This window comes from Stegodyphus dumicola, chromosome 6 (assembly GCF_044657685.1).
Source record: "Stegodyphus dumicola isolate Sdum_Otavi_A_Nest chromosome 6, ASM4465768v1".
NCBI lineage: Eukaryota > Metazoa > Arthropoda > Arachnida > Araneae > Eresidae > Stegodyphus > Stegodyphus dumicola.
Genome location: NC_140773.1, coordinates 27,574,549 through 27,590,388, shown reverse-complemented (window position 1 = coordinate 27,590,388; position 15,840 = coordinate 27,574,549). Strand labels below are relative to the sequence as shown.

Sequence of the window (15,840 nt, the reverse complement as noted above, 5' to 3'; positions counted from 1 at the left end):
TTTGACTAGATGCAAGAATAGAAAGTCAATTTTATTATGCAATAGTAGAAAGGAATGCGTTTAAAATCATTTAAAATGCATTTAATTGATAGTTATACTTTTATAAATTGTCATGCAACGTAGATTTTCTCTTTAAATTTCTAAAATGAATTAGAGATTTGAAGAAAGTATTAGAAAGATTAAAATAGTAAATGTGACCTTGGCAGGATATAAATCACGGAACTTCGGTTGTTAGCTGGACGTGCTAATCACTTACACTATAACAGTGCATGTGGGATAATGAAACAAAGCCTTATATTTTATCCTATTAAGGGCGGCTGGGGAGAGGCATGAGACCAAGTAGACAAAATCTTGGTGACCATCAATTACACTGCTCGACATTGAAAATGCAATACCAAGAAGAAGTGGTCGGAAATTTTAGAGTAGGCGCCCGTCACTGAGTTATGCGAATGATGTTACATGCGTAGCTCTCCGGCCGCACGTGAAGTAAGATATAAGGGAAGGAACGTAAAGAATGGACAATATTATAGTCGTTATTTCTGTCAGACGAATTATCGAAAAAAGTTGGTTTTAGTCCCGGAGGATACTTGTAATAGGAGAGAATGGCTAGGCCGCCGTCAACGAAGGCACTTCCAGCAGATAGACGATTTTACGAGGAGTATGGTGATCGGACTGAGAAGGACGGGTTGGTCCTTACGTCAAATCGCAGCTGATATCCACATGGATGTGAGCACAGTGCATCAGCTATGGCGAACATGGTTGGAACAAGGAAATGTGGGAAGAAGGAAGGGTGCAGGTGCGGTCAGAGTGACGTCACCACGCGTGGATCGACGCATCCGCCGAGAAGCTGTGGCGGTCCCGCAAGTCACTTGTACCGCGGTTCTGCAGCATGTGCAAGATACCCTGGATGTTCCCGTGTCGACCAGAACTATTTCCCGCCGATTAGTTGAACGTGGCCTGCACTCACGGCGTCCGTTAAGAAGACTGCCATTGACCCCACAGCATAGACGCCAACGTTTAGAATGGTGCCGAACTGGAGCGATGTGGATGAGAGAATGGCGAAACGTCGTGTTCTCAGATGAGTCACGCTTCTGTTTATCCAGTGACAGTCGTTGCATACGTGTGTGGCGTCGACGTGGAGACAAATCTAATCCGGCAGTAAGTGTGGAACGCCCCACCGCGCGACAACGTGGCATAATGGTTTGAAGCGCTATTGCCTACGAATCCAAGTCATCTCTAGTTTGTATTCAGGGCACTATGACGGCCCAACGATACTTGGCTTGGATAATGTACTGCGGCCGGCGGCAATCCCCTACCTTCAGGGGCTGCCTAATGCAATTTTTCAGCAGGATAACGCCCGACCACACAGTGCTCGCATCTGCCAACATGCTCCGCAAGGTATACCAGTGCTTCCATGGCCACCGTACTCTCCTGATCTGTCACCAATTGAACATATATGGGATGTGATTGGACGCCGTTTGCAGACTCTGCCCCTGCCTCGTTCAGAAGACGAACTGTGGCAAATTGTTGAAAGGGAATGGAGAGCCATCTCTCAGAACACCATCCGCACTCTTATTCTCTATGCCTAGGCGTGTTTCTTCGTGCATCGCTGTCCGCGGTGGTCCTACATCCTACTGAACCGACGCCGTTCTCGCTCTGTATTCTGACTATCATTTTGAAATAAAGATCACTTATTGCTTCTTGCTGTCTCTGTATTTTTTTTTTTTTTTTTCAAATTTCATCACTTTCTGACCATTCCTTCTTGGTGTTGCATTTTCAATGTCGAGCAGTGTATCTCTCACCACATTTCATTCGTGCGTCTCTCTAGAAACCATTAGGCATTTTTTGAAGCAGGAAACGTAAACAATTAACAGTGAAACCAGCCGAATTCGCATCATAGACCTTCCATGTGTTAGCTAGACATACTAACCTGTTATATCATAATTAACATCGGAAAGAAATGCCACAGTTGCTAAAAATTATCTTTTACGGAGTTCTGTTGTTGCATAGTATATTGTAATAACATTTTTATTTCTGCAGAAATATTTATTTTATAGCCAAAAGAAAAAAATGAAATTAGCATTATCAACAAAAATTTACAGTTCAAACTTAGAGCATAAATTAACTGTTAGACAATTAGATTCTGGGTGAAATCATCTAAACGAGTTAGAGGGACTCGAATGCAGAAGAATAAACTAACTTTAGCAATTAAAGTAGATATTGTCATTAAATGAAAAATGGGTTATCCCTTTAAAAGCTCTTCAAATTAGTAGCATCGGAAGGATTAAAAATTATATTAGTGTTTGAGACACTAATATAATTTTTAATCCTAAACGTGCAAACACCAGGTACAATTACTTCTAGTTTTTTTGACAAAGACGATAATCACAAAATAAAACTTTTAGTTGAGACCCGTCAATTTATTTAACTCTAGATTTTAATGCAGCCCTTTTAAAAACTAGTCCAACAAGTTTACTAAGCATTGGCGTCTTAATAGATTTAAAAGTGACATTTTTTAAATCTTAAAAACAAATTGAAAAAGATGAATAGCTTAAACACCATTTACGATAGCACCAGTAAATCTTCTAGAAAGAGGAGCAATTTCTTTGCTGTTTGTTTTAAAGTACACCACGCTTCTATAAATTAAGAAATCCTTCACAGAAAATTAAACCCAACAGAGACACTCAGAAAGTTTCTAAAAATACCGCTTTCCTTTTCTCTCAGGAATCGCACATTCAATCCAACAAAGAGAGATGAAAATCATCTCTGAATGTAACTAAATTTAAATTGAACAGCAGATAGAAACACATGAATTTTCACATCCCCGTTTTTCAGTATATATATTCTCCCTACGTTTTCGCATAATTTCTGTTATTTTTTATTATTGATTCCAAATTTTCTTACCAAAAGGTTGTCATGTTACAAAATCCAAAGCTTCCGCCCCACCAGCGGCCGAGCGGAAAAGTCTTTGAACACCGGTAGTTCGGTCTGAGCATGGAGGTAGGAAGTAAGATAGAGTCGCCCTAAAAAAGTTTCTCCGTACCCAGCTCTGAAGCACCGGCGATCCCTACGTGGTGACCAAAACATTGGGTCATTTACCATTGAGTTCTATGGGATTTGGCGCGTTCGAGTGTAAATATTTTGTAATTACGTCGCAAATATACATATAAATGTATATATTTTCTTTTTCTACAACACTTCAGAGTCCTTAGTATGTGAAAACAACATATTTTTAAACAACATTTCATTCTGAACGGAATTAAATGCTATACTTTTCGCAGGACAGTTTTCTCAGAATGGTTTAATTTGAATGAAATATTTTCACAAGTTTTCGTTAATTACATTAGAAAAAAAATTAAGGTAATTCGATTTTATTCGGTTAAGGTACAAAAATTAAGATCAAAGTTTATTGTATTATTAATATTAAAATTATGCATTATTTCTTTTCTATTTATAGAGCTTCTTCCTAAAATACTTTCTTAAATATGACATGATTTTTTGGCTTCTTTTAAATCGAAAAATGTAAGTCGATTTATAATTAATGCTCTATTCGGTTCATTTTAAATTAGAGAATTATTAGGAATTAGCGAAATACTTTAAATAAGTATTTCGCTAATTCCTAATAATTAAATAGGTATTAAATAGTATTTGACTTTCTCTGAACATTTCTGAAAGGGAATAAAACAAGTTTTTTTTAAGTATTATTTAAAACTTGTAACTGAGTTATTATAAAATGTAAAGGTAATAATTCTTTTAATTATACTTATCAGATTTTTTTTTTAGCCTTCATTTCAACAATACATATTCCAAAACTCTTCATTACGTTCTTAAGTGCGCATCTCATAGCATTTGCTTTACAATACCTTTTAACAGATTGCCTTCCAATACGAACAATTCTTGCTTAAATAGTTTTATAACGTATTTGTCAACAGGATTTCAATTTATGTTTACAATTCAATATTAAGGTTATTATATATTTAGATAACATTTATAATCATTATAAATTAGATACATTTAATCATTAGATTTCTTCACAGTACTTTCACAGTTGTTTATAAGTGAATAAATTCTTCATTTCAAATACATTTATAAATAATTTAGTGAATATTTAAGTATTTTGCCAAAGGCAGGTACATGCTTTTTGCAAGCACATGCATAAATACCCATACATATTTCCTATTTTTCATTTCCGGCATGTGCAAATCTTTAATTTCTGTGCATTCACTATATTTTTCGTGTAAAGTAATTTACACTAATTTAGCATACACCCGAAAGTTTTACATAAAAATTATATATGAATATAATCTGAATGAAAATTATAAGTATTATTTTTAATACCCACTCAAAGGTCAGTTTTCTTCAAAATTCCTCCACGATGGCATCTCTCTCTTTAGGCAGATAGCCCTTGCATGCGTTAATCTATTTAATAAAAACTTTATCTGACCTATGTGCCTAATTACAAATATTTTAACATACATAATTTTATATTTACATTTAGCCATCAAGTTTCAAACTTTTCAAATCTTCTAGAAAATAAATTTTGGCAGATCTCTTTTAGCAATTTTCTTAAAATCTATATTTTTGTAGTGCAACAGCTTAGAATTTTATAAAACAAATTCATAATCAAAATCGCTTTTGTTAGTTATCGAAAATAACCAAGATGTGATTTTTGCGTAAATGTCAGTAAACTATACAAATTGCTATTATCCATCACACTATGAATGTTTCTTTCATGCGAGAGTGTCCCTTTTTCGATTTCTATGGAACTGTCGTGTGTCGAAATACTATCAGAATCTTGTCAAGTGAGCTTCTGAATGTAAACAAAGAACACCCCGTCTGGTGACCCAAGCTTCAAAGCAGTGCTTCACTTCTAGCGCGGAATGGCCCCTCCTCCCTTTCTTACCTCCATGGGTCCGAGGTTCGAATCCCGCGAACGGGCTGGCTGCATGGGTGTTTTCGTTGTTTTCCCCATGTGTAAGATGTATACGAGCCAGTTTCCCTTCGAAATTCCTCCACGAAGGCATCCCTTCCCTTAGGCAGATAGCCCTAGTGTCCTTTGCCATAATTAAATAATCAACACCAAAGCTTTCGATTTTATTAGAAATATCTGTGCGCGTAAAATGACAAAGTTACTTTATTTTAATTGCAGCAAAGTACACTAGGACTATCTGCTTAAGAACAGGGATGTTATCGTGGAGGACTTCCTAAGGAAAATTGGCATGGATTTACACAGGAAGAAAATCATGAAAGCAACCCTGCAGCGACCCCTTTCGCCTTGAACAGGGTCGAATTGCTAGGATTATGAGGCTTTGCCTCTCGGCCACTGGTGACGTTGATAGACCAGTAAAGCTAATAAAATCAGCTACCGTTTACTTGTGGGCAATATGACGTTATTTTTTATAAGGTTGTCGTTTGTTTGCAAGTACATATTATTTTCAGTAGAAATGCGCTGAAGGATATATGGTAAGGAAGCTCGAATACTGGCTCCGATCCAAAGCTTTGAGTTAGACTTATGCGTACAGCTTGATTTTTTGTGTCCTTTCCCTGTTCTCAAGAGTAATATCGGTCTCTTTATATCAAGATCTCTTTGGTGCACTCTGAGAAATCTTCTCTGACAACACAGCTAAAAAACAGCGATAGAGATCTAGCAGCGGCTGAGCGGTAAAATCGCTGAATACTGGTAGTTCTGACATGGGTTTGATTCTAGGCGAAGGGGCTGGCTGCATGGTGTGCCCATGTGTAAACGTGCATACGAGCCGTTTCCCCTTAGTCTTTCACGAAGACATCCTTCCCCTTAGGCCGATAGTCATAGTGTGCTTTGCTTTAATCAACTAAATCGAAATCGAAAAAACCGATAGGTTCGGCCTAGTCTTTAAAATTTTCAGTTTAATCATACAAACGAATGGCTTTGAAGACTGTTTCATTAACAGTCTTACGAAAATAAATATAAATCTAGCATTATGAGTAGAGAAACTGAGGTAAAAACTTTTGTAGAAAAACTTTTGTAAACAACCGGCAATCAATAAGATGCTTTAGAAGCAACTAAAATTGCATTGGGAAAGATTAGATTTGTGTGAGATATATAACCACTGGCATGTTTTAAAATTTGATACGCATCTTATAATTCTTTTATTGGGCATTTTTGCCGTGTATATGACGGAGTTAATAAATCGTTACTTTTCTGCTATTATTCCTTCTAAGATTTCCCTAAGGAATTATTTTTATAAGAGCCTAAGCTTAGCATGTTCATAGTTTTTAAATACTCCTTGGTGAAAAATACATGCATGCCAGTTTTTCATAATTAAAATTTTGGAACTTTTATATAACATATGTTACCGTGAAAGACCGAAATTGCAGAATGTCGACTTTCACCGAAGAATGTCAACATTCACCAAATACGTCGGTGAAAGATCGAATATTGCATTACATTCTTGTACATTCGGACCCTCACCGGTGTATGTCGACAATCACGGATATGCTCTGGTGTAGGTCAAAAAGAGAGGACTATATGTACATGCTTGTCATGTTCAACAAATAAATGCAGTTGTAAAAAAGCAAGGGCCTCTTGTGCAATTAAAAGTGTCATAATAATTTAAGTTGTCGCAATAAATAAGATTTGAATCACATAATTTAGTAAGTTTTTAACCTCTATTATTTTCCTTTCTCATTTTGAATGTATTGTGTGTTTTAAGTTCTTATCTCCTCAAGTGCGTTTTTTCGCGACTTATTGACGGAGAAGAAAATATAATATTCTTATATGTTCAACATTCATCATGGTGAATGTCGACATTTACCGGTGTAAGTCAGAAATAAGAGTATTTGGAAAATATTTCGGACATACACCAGGAGACTATGTGAATGTTGACATTCACCGGTGAAAGCCGACATTCTCCAAATTTCGGTGTTTCACCTTAACGTGATTGAGGAAATAAAAGCAAGGAGCGCTGCTGTATATACGAACTGCAGTCTGTCACGAGTATTTAGCATGGAAGTAAGAAATATATCTGCTTCTTAAACCCATGCTTTCTATTGCTCATAAAACTACAGAAATATGCGTATGGTATATAAGTATGTTTAATGTCACTAGAAGGTGACTAACCCTCTTTAAACCGTAGCTGTATTGTGCAAGCTTGAGCATACGAAAAGAACTTCAAGAGCAAAATGTAATTAATCATTTTGATAACCGTACTCAGAAAAAATCAAATCACTACGGGGATATTTTGCATCAAATCTAATATTTCTATTAAAAAATAATTACTTACATGTAGCTATTAGACTAAAGTCAAAATAGAATTTGACTATTGAGGTTTGCATTAGAAGATGAAAAGAAAAGATCCCTGATCTCTTAAACACTTCAAAGAAATTTATGTAAAATCTAAATGCACAGAAATACAGGAGATTCTCAAAGATAAACTATTTACACTATATGCAAATAGATACTGGTGACACCATTTCTGAGGAAATTTTATTATTTTAATCAGTCGCTTTTGACATTGTTAAAATCACGAAGAAACGTCCTAATCGAAAGCTGAGAGAAATTTCTCGGAAGAAAATCGGTATTTACGTATTAGACCGTCAACCGGCAAGGTTGCGTAATTTAGCGCCAGATAAGGATGACCGTGTCCTTTAGATTTCCACAGAAACGACTGACGATTGGTGAACATTGCCAAAATTTTCACCAATGGCCTCCGGGGTAATACGTAAGTACCAGAAACGTTGTCCTGGTTTTGGATAGTACATAGTTTTGGATGTTGTGTCACACATTCGCTGGCTTTGAGCGGCACGGGGTTTTGGATCTATCATGAAAACCTATATTTATGCAGCATTTAGTAGCTAAATTTATGTAATTATTTATTTTAGCCTCTATTTTCATAAATTTATGTTCATTAAGATTACATTTACATTATTAAACAAAGTAAGAAAGCAAAATATCTTACGTCATAAGCTAATATGTATCAAGTAACAAAAAATCTCATGACCCGATAACGCCGCTCATGCCGCTCAGAGGGTTTTAAAGCAGCTCTTTAATATGCTGGAAACTTTCAATAAATTTTTACTAATTGGGCAATGAAAGGATCAGTACAGATTCTTTGTTTCTGGAACTCTAGATATATATTCAAAAATTACTCGAGCTGCTTTTTTCTTCTGGTCAATGAGTTTGCAATTTTTCTAACATATTACATTTTCTCGTATATTTTTAATGGAATTTCATACTAAATTATGCTGCAGAACAAGGATATTTATTATACAGTTATGTGCATATATTCATACGCATATATTTGAAAGTATTTTTCTTGATATAAATATGTACATAAAATATGAAATGTTAATTTTAATTTGGAAGAGCCCTTATAATTTGCTTAATTTCCTAAAATACAAGGGCATTTCTTACGAATTTCTGAAATGCAATTTCGAAAATTCTGAAATTCTAGAATGAATGGTTTTGCATGATTTGCACGCAACACAAATTACGAATTCACTTGCATAATAAAAAATGGGAATGTAAAATCAGTTATTGCATAGACCGAAAGTTTTAAGAATCAGTAATAATAAAGCTATACTAAATCCTTGTGTCGAGAAATAAAACAAATTCACCACATTTTAATTTATCACAGTCGCACAAGCTTTCTGCTTCTCTCACCTGGAAACATATAGCATGCAAGCTTTCCCTTTTTTATGTTAGTCATAATATCTCATGAGGTTAACTAATACTGCAAAACTTAAAAACAGGCTCATTTCTTGCGCCAGTTCAGTTCAGCTGCAGATACAGTTACAATTTAAGTATATTGTGCCTGAAATAAATGCTTTAAATGTCCATCATTGTCTATTACTGAAGAAAAATATCTCCGTTTAGCACTTTACTGATTCCGTAGCATTTCTAAGTCTCTGGCTAAATTTATATTACGCTCACAAATATAAAAATGTACAGCATTTTAAACTGCTTATAATTACAGTGAAGAGCAAAACATACGATCATTTACTTTACTAACACGTTGCGAAACGTAATAATAATAACACGTTGCTTTGGCCTTATTTAACTTATCACCAGCTGAGTTACTGTACCACCTGTTATATGGCTATCCAGCTGAAACTTGCCTTGGCATGGATGCCAAAAGTTATTGTTAGATGAATGGAGACAGGCTGTACTAATTATCTAAGCAGTCGCACTCGAAGTCGAGATATTCCAACATGGTGGTGTTTGAGCTCTTAAAGCCGGCGAGTTAGGTGGCCAGGACATTAATTGGAATTCATGATCATACCCCTCTAACTACTCCAACGCAGTTCGAGCCTTGTGACATAGGGCGTTGCCCTGCTCGAAGATTCCTTTTCCAGTTGGGAAGAGAGACGCCATTTAAGGGTGTAACGGATCCGCAATTATGTTCAGCTAGTCCGCATCTTTCATGGTCTGTTCTACCACAACTAACGGTCTCATATCCTCCATGAGAACGTCTCCCAAGGAATAATACCGCCACCACAAGCCTGTGTATGACCTGCTACATAGGGGGAAGCAACTGTTCGCCTCGAAGACGACGTACCCTGATGCGACCACTGTGATGAATGAGAAATCATGATTTATCCGACCAAGCAGCTGTCTTCCACTTATGAATGGTCCACTCTTGATATTCGCGGGCTCTCTGTAGGCCTTGTTGACAACAGTACTTGGTCAACAGAGGCACACGAGTAGAACATCTGCTGCGCAGTCCCATATCCGACAATGTCCGCTGAAGTGTGTATTCCGAAACACTTGCACTTGGACCTGTACTATATTGGCTGTCCCCTGAGCCACTGTCTCACTACCACCTATCACTGCTGCACCAAGCGAGACAGTTCCCGAAGTTCTTATTCTTTGATGACTCGTGGACGTCCAACACTTTGGCGTCTACTGCTGGTTTCATCGTCATTTATCCACTTTGCATAAATAATAAAACGGCAGATCGTGAACAACCTACCAGTCGTGCAGTTTCGGGGTTCCGAGTCTTCAAACCATTACAATATGCACTTTATCAAATCCGTCCAGTTCGAAAGCGAAGTGTACTTGTAGTGACATTGCTGAGTACGATTTAAAACTAAATTTTTGAATTACATTTTTTTGCGAATGATTGATGCTTTTATCAGTAATGACAATTTAATTTTATTTATGATAAGGCTCAAATGAGACGAGCTTCGGTACCTTTTGCTACAAGTTTTGTTACATTTTGTTTGTTTTAGTTTTAATATTTATAATCTAATTTTAGTCAATTAATAAATTACTCATTTTCATTCAATGTTTCTAATAATTCAATTTATTATTCATTTATTTATCATAAATTTAACTTTACGTTTGTATTTGTTTATATTTTATTTATTATTGTCCTTATTTATTTATATATTTTTATTCGGTATTCCTAATGGGTTGTAGAGGTTCTGACTCTTCTAATTCTACAAATTAAACACTGGCTTCTAGAAAAACGGAAACATTTTTCGCTTAAAGAAACTCTTGAAACACAATTGTCTTTGTTCTTTTCTTTTAATATGAAGTTTACGAGAGTTTAAGAGAGAAGAGTTTTTCTTTTTCTAGTAGTCTTTTCCTTGCCGCCCAAGCGGGAGTGATTAGCGACTCAGATTGCGGTACTAAAGGGCTCAGGCTCGAATCCCGGAGAAGACATTAATGTAATTTTTTTCTTTTTTAATAAGTTTATGTGCCTGGCTACATTTGAAATTTCCTATATTTACGAACAGTTTCTTTAGCAGCAAAATTAGCGTAATTCGGTTCTAGAAAGGCAAAGATAAATAATTAACATATTATAATTTTTTGGAGACGTAAATTAGAACAGCTAGAAGAAACCAGATGTACAGTGTGTGTAGTGCATAACATGTTTCCAGAAGGTGTGGCTTGCTTTCCAGTTATACTCCCCGAAAGGAGTGACAGAGCTCCAGAAAAACAAATTGGGCAGAATTCCAACGAATAGAGAGCCAAAAGAATAAAGGCACAACAGGCGGGTTTCATCTTGTCATTAGCTTTCAATTAGGAAGTTTTGCGCACATGGTTATTATTATAGGGTATGCCTCGAGAGAATATGTGCGTTTGGGTATATCTAACTTTGCAGACTGCTTTCAAAACACTCTTCGCTATTCCGCTCTCTTGTTTTGCATTTAGGTTCTTTCGTCATTCAGCAGTCGAACAGTAAGTGTTAGTTTTATATTATTTATGCTGTATTTTATAATTTAAAGATTTTGATTTAGAATAGATAACTTTATGATATTTTCTTTTGTAAAGATAAAAATTATGCTTATAAATCATATTAGTGATTGAATTCAGTTCTGACAGAGCACTACATGAATAAAATTGGCAGTTAGTTACTCATCCTATTTTGTAAAAATTGTAAAAATGTAGATGATGAATATATTTTGCAAAATTATTTAATCTGACCATAGCTGGCAAACACGAATTAAAGAAAGAAGTTCCATAAAAATATCAAAATAGGCATTCTGCTTAAAGCTCCAAAATCAAGTTTTATTTCTTTTCGGGATTATTTTGTAATATAAATGTAAACTAGATAATACTTTTGCATCTAAGAACTAAAACATCTTTAATTAAAATTACTCATTCATGAAAAGCCGTATGCAGCTATAGGTATGTGAATCAAATTTTATTAGTTTTTCTAAATACCGAAAAAAAGGTAATTTTCCATTACATGTTCCATTACATTTCCATTACAGTGAATGATACGTTTTACTGATGATACCAAACAAAGAAAATATTTTTTTACGTACGAATGCTCATAACCATACCTGTAACTAGTTATACAATAATAAAATAAAGGTTTCCAAAGCATGAAAAAACAACGTAGTTAACATAAGAATTAACATTAAACGTAAAAGATTGTAGCCAATTAAGAATAATCGTACGTACTTAAAAGATTGTAGAGCCATTAGATTTCTTTGATGCAATGAAAGGCCATGAAAGGTCAGCCATGAAAGGTCAACCATGAAAGGTGAATTTTAGAGCCATGAAAGGTCAACAGTGCCCTCGCCGGAACTCGAGCTTGAACCTCTGCAATACGCGTTTAGTGTACTGTTATTACACCACAAAGGCATGCTTGAAGGAGGAAGAAAATAATCTTATAAGATTTACACGAAATTTTATACTTTATTAAAAATTAACTAGAGTTTACCCCCATTATTAAAATTAACTAGGGGAAATTTCACGAATAATTTTATTTGATTTATGTTCTATTCCCTTAATTCTTATGAAAATGCTGACAATTTAATTTTATAAAAGCAAGTCGGAAATATCTGTTATAATCTTACTTCAATAATGTTTCAGATTTTTAATATCAGCATGCATACATTTCTGTATTCGTTTCTTCTCTAACTGGATATTAGAGTATTCTTAAAGTATGGTTTTTAATTTTAGCGTATTTAGAACAACTGATTACATGTTCTGAAAGATAAATATTAGTTAATATGAAAAATATTTTCCATGCTGCTTTAAAGAGTAAAATATTTTTTCGGTCTGCCATTTTATATCTTAATTTAATTCTATAACTTATCGCCTGATTGCTATTTATTCAAATTTCTCTCATACCATGACTTATAAGTGCTAACGTATTCTTGATATTTTAGCCTTCAAAATAGTGAAATCAAAAAAGCACTATTTTTAAAATTATGTCAAGTTGAAAAAGAAGAAAACAATTCCTTAATTAGTAAGCTACTTTTGCTCTATTTTCACTCGTTGGAACGTTTCGCCTAGCAAAGCACTACTTTCCCCTTCCCTGGAAAAAAAGGCGCCTGGTAGCCGGTCGCCAAATATTTGAAACTAGGCGAAAGTGTATCTTGTCTGCAAGCTATTGTTTCCAGATCTTCGTATTCTGTTTGTCTTAAAGGGGTTCGTCTTCTGTCGGTCTGTTGGTGTTATGCCTCAGGTGAGGAATTGATCTTATAATTTACTTTGATACAATGTAACAAATAATAGGAAAGTATAAAATTTATTATTTTCCAACAGAAGATGCTAATTTTTTTATTCAAATTAGAACTTTAGTTATTAGGATTAATACGTTTTGAAATTATGACTCAAATTCAAAATGTAAGAAAACTAAATGTATGAGATTTTTTTTGTATAGTATTGATTCCTTGGCCCACTACTTATTAGCATCAGGAATATAATAAATAATTATTTCGAACTCAGATAACACGAGGAATAACTGGCTAAGAGAAAGGATGGCTGTATTGAGAAATTTTGACAAAAAAGTGTTCGCGTTTAAGATCTGATACCGAAATGTGTCCGTATGTGCATTTTACGAAAATTATACATTTTTGGTGGAGGGAAATAAGTGAATTCAAGGGTAAAGAGATATTTCGTGGCTTTCACTTCCTCAGCTACTAAGATCTCCTTGCCATTACTGAGGATAGTCTATTCTTTAGTTTGCATTATACATTTTTAATCATATTTTATACGATTTTCTTTTATTTAATACTTTATTTCTTACGTTTTATTTATTTTTAGGCACAAATTATGCGAAATAGAGAAAAATTATATGAAATTTACGATATTTTTAAAATGTTATAAATTTCAAAGTTGTCATCTTGGAAACTATTGATAATGTAGTTCAAATGCTTCGGTATTTTTCAAATTTCCTGTGAAAGGAATATAGGAAATATATAACTTTTAAATACTTTTCTTGCAAAAAAAAAAAAAAAAAAAAAAAAAAAAAAAAAGTGTATACTGTTAGCATTAAACATATTTATAGAATTCTGTGAATCTGTAATATTTATAATAAGTGTAATTATAACTTGTAAAAGAAATTTTGAACATTAAATCATTGTTATGTAATAAATGTTAAATGTAAATCATTTTTAAATTAAATGCAAATTTTTTTAAATAATTTAACTATAATTGGAATGAATACGCATAGTCTCCCAGTCTGCCTCTATTGTGAAAATATATAACTAATGTCTCTGTTGGTTTCTATTGAGTAAAACGTTTTGATGGATATGCAGCATACTATTTATACTCTTTAAACTAAGATTTAATTAGAGTAATAAGAAATCTTACATAAATTTCCATATTTTTCTAGAAAATGTGATATATCCTTGCAAATACATCAACATTTTTTGGTACTTACGTATTAACGCAACCAGGCCAAAATTCGCATAAATTGCGAAATTTGGCGACCCTACTTACGGCAACCCTACGTGTTATACGTAGTTTTGTAAAAAGAGCATGCGCAGATTCACAAAATTTTCCTCCATTTTCGTGCAAATTTTTGTAATTTATGAGAAAATAGCAGTGTACATGGATAGTCAAGAGTGTGCGCAATGCTATTTTTGTGCAATTCTGGGATGTTTTTTTAAGTAAAAGTAAGTCGACGTGTACATGGTTATGGCGAATACGGTTTTCAATCAGTGCTAAAAGCAATAGCCAAAAGATTTCCGCTGAAAAAATAATTCTGGAACTTATTCAAATTCGAAACCGGAAGGGTTTAATTGCTATTTTATATTTTAAAACAAAATAATATAAAAAACTGTATTAAAAATTATCTGTAATTAATAAATGTACATTTTCTTTCTATTCATACTTTTTTATTCAAACTTACAAATAGCGCCAACCTGGTTGCGATAATACGTAAGTACCCATTTTTTTCAAGACTATTTAGCTCTTAAAGAAGGAGGACTTATGTCTCTTCGCCATTGAAAGAGATAGAGTTTAATTCAAACTATTTGCCAAATTAAGGTTGCAGTTATTTCCTCGTTTATAACTACAGAAAAGACTGATAAAGTTTTAGCGTTATTTAATTTCAAATTTAATTAGTTTAATAAGTTTTACCAGGTTTTTAGTGCAATAGTTTTACCACATAATCTTTGGCTCACCTTTACACTTAGCACTTTTCTGCTATCTGAATCACTTTAACCAACATGACTTGTTTCGGTAAACTCCACACTTCTTCATTGTCTCTGGCACTCTGTTGCTATTTCCCCCTGTTTTCTTTATTTTCCAAGACAGCCGAAATGGGTTTCACTCAATACTGTACTTTCTTCTTAGGCAGAATCGTCTCCTTTAGAATATCAAAAATCGCTTTATCCCGGTAATGAATTTCTATTAAGTTTTCAGTTGTATTCGAATCTTACAAGAACGTTTTTCAGCTTTTAGCTTTCAGGTCTTCTTCTAAGTCTCCTTTTTAATTTCGTTATTTCTCTTTTATTTCTAAAAAAATTAACATACTTATAATAAATCTTTCTGTCCTTTTAATTCCTGTCCTACGACTTTAAAATTGTGGAATTATAAACTTATTTTGGGGCAGAAAATACTTAAAATCAATTATTCCTTGAAATTAAAAGTAAAAAATGAAATAAAAATGTAAATTTAATAAAATATTTCAATTCTTTTGTTGTGAAAAGGTAGATTATGAATGGAAAATTGGAATACTGTAAATTCTGTAATTTGTTAGACTGTTTCAGTCCGAGTGATGAGTATGTAAAAGTTTTTGGGTTCTGAAATTTTGCAAGAAAAGAGAGGAAAACCTTGCCTGAAGAATTAAAATCGCTATTTAGATTTTGCAAAAACAAGAAAGTTTTTAATTGAACTGAGTGTTGAAACTTAACAGGACTATAAAAATTTTAATTATTTTTAAAAAGTTAATTTTCAGAATAATTAGTTAGTAGTTATTTATTTAGTAGAAATGGTGTTTTAAAAAGTAGGAAGGTAAAAATGGTTTGAAAAATGGAAAACAAGTACTTTTGATATATTGCCTTTGTTTATTACCGAATCATTTACTAAGTTCTTAGTATTATTTTAGGAATTATCAGAAACTTCTTTCCATTTAGTCTTTAACTCAACCAAGTACTCTTAAATTACATAGT

The 15,840-nt window shown here is 33.8% G+C and overlaps 1 protein-coding gene across 7 annotated transcripts in view; it reads left to right on the top strand.

The window, feature by feature from the left end:
• LOC118194156 (epithelial sodium channel subunit alpha-like) overlaps positions 1 to 15,840 on the top strand; it is a 120,687-nt gene that overhangs the window by 31,337 nt on the left and 73,510 nt on the right. For 2 of the 7 annotated variants that reach the window (XM_035365352.2, XM_035365348.2), the window contains exon 1: positions 11,026 to 11,164. The exons of 2 other annotated variants lie outside the window; for them this stretch is intronic. Coding sequence is in view for 1 of the 5 variants with exons in the window: in XM_035365353.2 (XP_035221244.1) it covers positions 11,043 to 11,164 (122 nt within the window). In the remaining 4 variants the exon portion in view is untranslated. Of the gene's footprint in view, positions 1 to 11,012; positions 11,165 to 12,787; positions 12,906 to 15,840 lie in introns of those variants that run through there. 3 more of the 7 variants (XM_035365353.2, XM_035365355.2, XM_035365350.2) reach the window with 3 other exon arrangements.